The sequence below is a fragment of the Triticum aestivum genome, chromosome 6D, assembly GCF_018294505.1.
Source record: "Triticum aestivum cultivar Chinese Spring chromosome 6D, IWGSC CS RefSeq v2.1, whole genome shotgun sequence".
Classification (NCBI taxonomy): domain Eukaryota; kingdom Viridiplantae; phylum Streptophyta; class Magnoliopsida; order Poales; family Poaceae; genus Triticum; species Triticum aestivum.
The window spans coordinates 166,136,507-166,142,056 of record NC_057811.1 but is presented as its reverse complement, the minus strand read 5'-3'; the positions used below and the strand labels follow the sequence as shown (position 1 = coordinate 166,142,056).

Below are 5,550 nucleotides of genomic sequence, written 5' to 3'. Positions count from 1 at the left end.
TTTTTTTAATAGATGTTCACAAATTTTAAAAGTGTTCTTTTTTTATGTGAGCATGTTTCTATTTAAACGAACATTTTTTCTATTTAATAGATGTTCAGAAATTTAATTATATTTATGTGAGCATTTTTCTATTCAAACGAACAATTTTTTTGATATATTTGTACAGTTTTTTTAAAAAGTGAATATTTTACTTTATGAATAAAATTTAAAAAGCGGTCATTTTTTAAAATTTTGAACAAAATTTTATAAGTGTGACCATTTTTTAGAAGGAAAAAAGAAAAAAAATAAAGAAAGACAAAGAAAAAATAGAAATAGTGATAAAAGGACCGGTTCAACAATGGGCTGGCCCAGCTGTGAACTGATGTAGAAGAAAACAAAAAAAGAAGTAAATGGCACAAGCATTAGAATGTCGTAGTTGGTTATTGTGGTTCTCTTTTTTGAAGTGTGATAAGTAGTGGGTACAATGCCTCACAAGTGTCACATATGCAGATGGCTATACGAACAATGCTTGTATTATTCAATATTTAGAAATCACCATTTTGTCATTTTTTTATAGCTCACATGTTTACTTATTTAATCATCAAACTTTACACATATGTAATATACATGCATATGATCATGTAGAATTATTTTCGGATTCTTTTGGAACTTTAAATGTGAATTTTAAACTATTTAAAATAAGGTGCTCCAATGCAGCCATGCTTAAAAAATCCACGCTCATGATTTTACCTGCTTCAAACCTTCCCACAAAGGCGAGTCAGACAGCAAAGCCACGCTTGAGACAAGGTGATAAAGGTAATTTACATACAAGAGCACAAAAAGAACTGGCTGGAACTTCTTTGAACAATTACCAAGCCTCGAATACAGGAGAAAGAGAAACCAAAAACCTTTAGAGCAATGCTGCTACCGCAGCTTCAGACAGCTAGGAACATGAAGAACAAAGCAGACACATTCTTACATAACTAAACCCCTTGCAGAATTAATCAGGACTAGCAACTCTTTTCATAGCTGCAGAGGCAACATCCACTATCATGAGAAGGTTTCCGGCAGAGGCCTGCCTTGTAGGAATGCCCTGATGAGCACAAGAGAGCGCTCAGGCTGCGAGAATGGCGCCTCATGTGAGGCTCCTCTGATGGTGGCGAAGGAGAGCTCTTCACCGTATACCTGAGTCCACCCACCAACCTGCATAGGAAGATCGTTCAGCACTGGAAGAAAATGCTACATAACTTGCTCTTCAGTTTGCACGGTATGTTTGTGTTGTCACCTGCTTCCCTTCGAACCAAACTCGATACGGAATGCTCGTCTTGAGGCCTAGATCGCGCGCTAGATTCTGCACCAGTGTCCTGCTTCCCGTTAGAGGGATCACCGAGTCTTGATCGCCACTGAATTTACAAGCAAAAAATGCTACATGTTACATCATTTAAGCCTGAGCTTCATGCTTCCCAAAGTTGAGACTTGAGAGGACCGTCCGAAGGAAAAGGTTCTGGTGCAAATTTGTACCGTGATATAAAGCTGGCAAAGTACAATGTTCCAAAACCTTATGTCAAGTCCCAATTCTATAGGCTTTTCAATCCTTTTATTTTATTTTTACAGTAATGCTACACACCTGATTCTTCACTTTCATTGATTTCTTAATTAGCGCCCCGCAAAGAAAGTTCCAGTATTTTAATACCATGGCTAAAGGCAGTGAAACACAAGGCTTTGTAATCCTTTTTGTTTCCTATCAAGATATTCCTGACCTTTATGATGCATATGAGGAAAAAAAAAGCCTACTCTTTTAATCATTTATCCTTCTATACCTGTAAACTAGTACTCTGATGCCGGAGTTGACCAGTGATCCTACTATGTTGATTGTTGGAATCTGCAAGTTGAGGAGCTCATACTCAAGAACGCTGTAACAAAACAGAAAAACATGACAAACTATGGTCAGATATAACAGATACATACTTATTAATCTGTATCTTTCTCCAAAGGTCACATTTTATTTAAAATATGTTAAATTAGTCTGTAGATTAAATACCTGCTGCAAACTGCCCATTTTTTTACGCCGATGAGCTTCGCATGGAGCGCTTCCTGAACATCCTTCCTGTTCAAATAGTTTACCGTCTCGTCCTCCACACAGACGTCGATGCGGTGCCCAACACGCTTCTGCACAGCACAGCCACATTGTTGCCACATCAGATAAGAGATAGCTGCCTTCTTTCTCAGAAACAAGATAAGAGATAGCTACCCTATGATACGGATTCTGATCAGTTTGTGACTACGAGCATACATGAGGGGAGAGGATCATTGACTGAGAGAGCACCGAAGACAAGCAGACGTCGAGGGTAACATCGTACTTGTCGACGAACCGGCTAGTCTCTCGGGTTACTTGGTTCATCACCCTCGCGCAAAGCGGGCTAAGCGATCCACCGTAGTACTCGCTGACGTAGCGGGAGTAGTTGCAAACAGACGTGAAAATCCTGTATGTTGAGTCTGAAATGAGGCCATGAGACCAGAAGTACTCTGCCCTCGAGTTGAAGTCGGTGGTGAAATGAAGAACAGGATTGCCCAACTATACCAGCAACAAAACTGTTTCGGTCAGAAACAGAAAAATGCATCAACAGTTAATCGGTTTATTCTGATTGAGGTTTTCCTTACAGCAAGTCCTTTGAGGTTGAAGATGTTGTCCTTCTTATTGAACTCAACCATGACCTCGGCAAGTTGTGGAATGTAATGCCCTGGCACATGCAAAGAATATCTGAATATTTAGAGAGTGCCAAGAGTTGTTCACGTTTTATTAATAAGACTGTAAACGAAGGTGTACATATGTATGTACCGGCATAACTCTCTCCAGAAATGTATAGCTCTCTGCCCTTGTACTGTGGGAACTTTTCAAGCCACCTTTGCATGAACACCATATTGTCCATTGCTTTATTCATTCAGTAAAGAAATGTCAGTGCCCATCATAACTCCCACTCAAGGGCTCAAGACTTGCTGATAAAACATAAACCCAACTGCTAAGAAAGTGGTAAGAACTTATTTCCTACAAATGGTGTATCTACGAACAGGCAGTCATCTATATATCCAGTAAGAAAACAGCAACATTCAGACAGATGCACGAAAGCTTTCAATCATAAACCTCAGTAGTCACCCGCAAAAAAAAAACCCTCAGTAGTCAGCCCTCCTACCTGTCATGTTGTCATTCACACCCTGGTAGTAGGCAGCATCAGCAGAGTAGGAGAAGCCAACACCAGCTGGTGTCTCCAGGTAAATCACATTAGCTTCTGCACAACACAAGACCACCAAAACAGTGAGGCATGTGGCAACTTTATTGGGCCAACAAAAGGCTCGTGAATTGGAATTAGCATGCAGAGTTGCAGAAAAGGTAGATAGGCAGCACTCATTGGCCTCACACGCACCTTTGTTCCAGCTGTACTCATTCCTCACCAGCGCCTGCCCGCTGGGCCTGAAAGGGCCGTTCTCTGAGAAGGCCCCTACACCAAGTGAAGAACACCCAGGTCCTAAACAAGAAAACCATCGAACCAATGATATCTCCAGAGTCCAGAAATGAACGCAGGACCAGAGTTCGGATCACATTCTGGTTTGACAGAGCTTAACCAAAGAAGAAATCTACTCCATTAGAGCATTGCAAGCAAGCAGGGAGCAAGATACACGACGAAAGCGAAAGAGTTCAGAGAATGCCATGGCACAAGTGACAAGATACACCAGGAACACTCACCTCCGTTGAGCCAGAGCACGAGGGGCTTGGTGGCAGGATCAAGCTCCGCCTCCACGAAGTAGTAGAAGAGAGCCCTGCTCCCCTTGCCATCCACCTCAACGTAGCCCGAGTACTGACCAAAGTTCACCTCCGGCTGCCCAGGGAGCCTTGTGATCCTGCCTCCTCCTGCTCCTCCATTGCAAGAACCGAGATGGCAAAGTGAAGCAATGAGTAGCAGCACTGCCATGGCCAATGGCCTGCAGCGGCACACTGGAGCCGGCATTGTCTTCAAGGCAGTGAGAGAGGGTTTGGCTGGAGAAAGGAGCGGGAGGAGCTGGCTGGAGCAAGAGGGGATTGGACGGCGAGGGAGGGAGTGAGGAGGAGGAGGCAGGAGAGTCAAGTCTGGTCTTTTTGCCTCGAGAGGAGAGCGATGGAGGAGATGAAAAATAATCAAAAGACGAATGATTCAGTGGGAGGAGCAGGGGGGAGAGAGTGGAACTGGCAGATGCAGCAGCGAGACCTCTGTCTGCTTGGAGCACGCGCTCGCGCTAGAATATAAAAGGTAGTACACTGCTAGTACTTCATTAATTATGCATGTTTTCCAGTCGTACTTGACCTAAGATTGCACTATGAGATTAGCATTAGTAGCATTAGCATTAGCATTTCGGACTAACTTTGTAAGAAAGGTAAGCTCCTTAGGATCTTGTCTCCACTGTTAGCGGGTGATGGACGCAAAGAAATCTGCTGCACATAGGTGCTTACTATATTCGTCTAAAAGGACTGCTGCATGTGCATTGTCGGGACAAACAACACGCTGACAAGACAGCGCGTGACCAGGTAGCCACTAGGCACACGCTATAATAATTGTACCATGTAGTAGGAGTATGTCCCTTTCTCTCATTAAAAATGCTTACAAGTATATACTGCTGGATACTTGTATTACACCAGCAACAAAGCAAATGACAATCCCTTTGCACACTTGACACTCGTCACATCTATCTACACAATACAGCATCAAACTGATAAGGATGCTGCAGCTCAAAATTAACCTCGGGAACATAAACGGAAACCAATAATGCAACGGGCCACGTGACACGAGAGAGAACGGGGGAGGGAGGGACAAGATGGACCCAAGTTCAAAAGCCTTTCCCGCATTACAAAAAGTAGGCCTTTTAGCCGGGGGCTTCCACAGTCCCGCTCTTTTTAAACTGCTGTCTTGTGCAAAGATGGCGGACAACGAAGAAGAGGTTCGTTCGTTCATGCGGCGATTTCTTTTATGCTCGAAAACATTCGCTTGCTTTTGGATTTACGCAGGTCTCGGTCTCGGTATACGGTTATCGGAGGAACAGGCCAGGGTGACTGGTCGCTTTACGAGGGGATAAAAGGCCGTGTGGTTGTTATGATCTCTAGCCCCTGCCCAACGCAGGTGTGTTGGTACTTGGGGGTGGGCCGCTCGCCTGCAACGGCTAATTTTATAATTCCGGAGGAGGTAGATGCCACCCGAGACACTGTTGAGTGAGTGAAGCATAGGCTCGTTTATCAAGGCGTCACGAGTCACTAGCGGACGCGCGCGCCGCGCGGTCGATACACGGGCCCGGCACAGGCCTCAGAGCATCTACATCTACAGCAAGACCTATTCCGGCCCCTGTACGCCCACAGCGGTGCACCTCAAACCCGGTCATCAATCCAACTCTCATAGCATCTTCAGCCGTTGGCTCCTCAAAAGGCATAAAAATCGTCCCCTAGGCGAGCCGGCGATACAACCGGCGCTGGGGGCGGTTAGGCATCCAGCCATCACCCAAGGCGTCGATATTGGCCCAGTTTTCGACCCACTTTCGGCGAATAAAGGG

At 44.5% G+C, this 5,550-nt stretch overlaps 1 protein-coding gene across 1 annotated transcript; it reads right to left on the bottom strand.

Annotated features, from left to right (window-relative positions):
• Nucleotides 1-757: 757 nt before the first annotated feature.
• Nucleotides 758-4,235, bottom strand: LOC123144328 (serine carboxypeptidase-like 45). The gene is made up of 10 exons (XM_044563428.1): nucleotides 3,722-4,235; nucleotides 3,402-3,503; nucleotides 3,171-3,266; nucleotides 2,819-2,911; nucleotides 2,641-2,720; nucleotides 2,273-2,554; nucleotides 2,021-2,148; nucleotides 1,800-1,892; nucleotides 1,265-1,382; nucleotides 758-1,182 (listed from the first exon to the last, which is right to left on the bottom strand). The coding sequence occupies exons 1-10, from the start codon at nucleotides 3,981-3,983 to the stop codon at nucleotides 1,030-1,032; spliced, it is 1,407 nt and encodes a 468-aa protein (XP_044419363.1). The 5' UTR covers nucleotides 3,984-4,235; the 3' UTR covers nucleotides 758-1,029.
• Nucleotides 4,236-5,550: the final 1,315 nt, after the last annotated feature.

Excerpts from the sequence above, each read along its gene's own strand:
- LOC123144328 (XM_044563428.1), bottom strand. The coding sequence starts at position 3,983 with ATGCCGGCTCCAGTGTGCCGCTGCAGGCCATTGGCCATGGCAGTGCTG. Across the intron at positions 2,149-2,272 it reads CAATGATCCTCTCCCCTCAT|AAGCGTGTTGGGCACCGCAT; the intron begins GTATGCTCGTAG and ends TGTGCTGTGCAG. Across the intron at positions 1,383-1,799 it reads ATCAGAGTACTAGTTTACAG|TGGCGATCAAGACTCGGTGA; the intron begins GTATAGAAGGAT and ends TTGTAAATTCAG.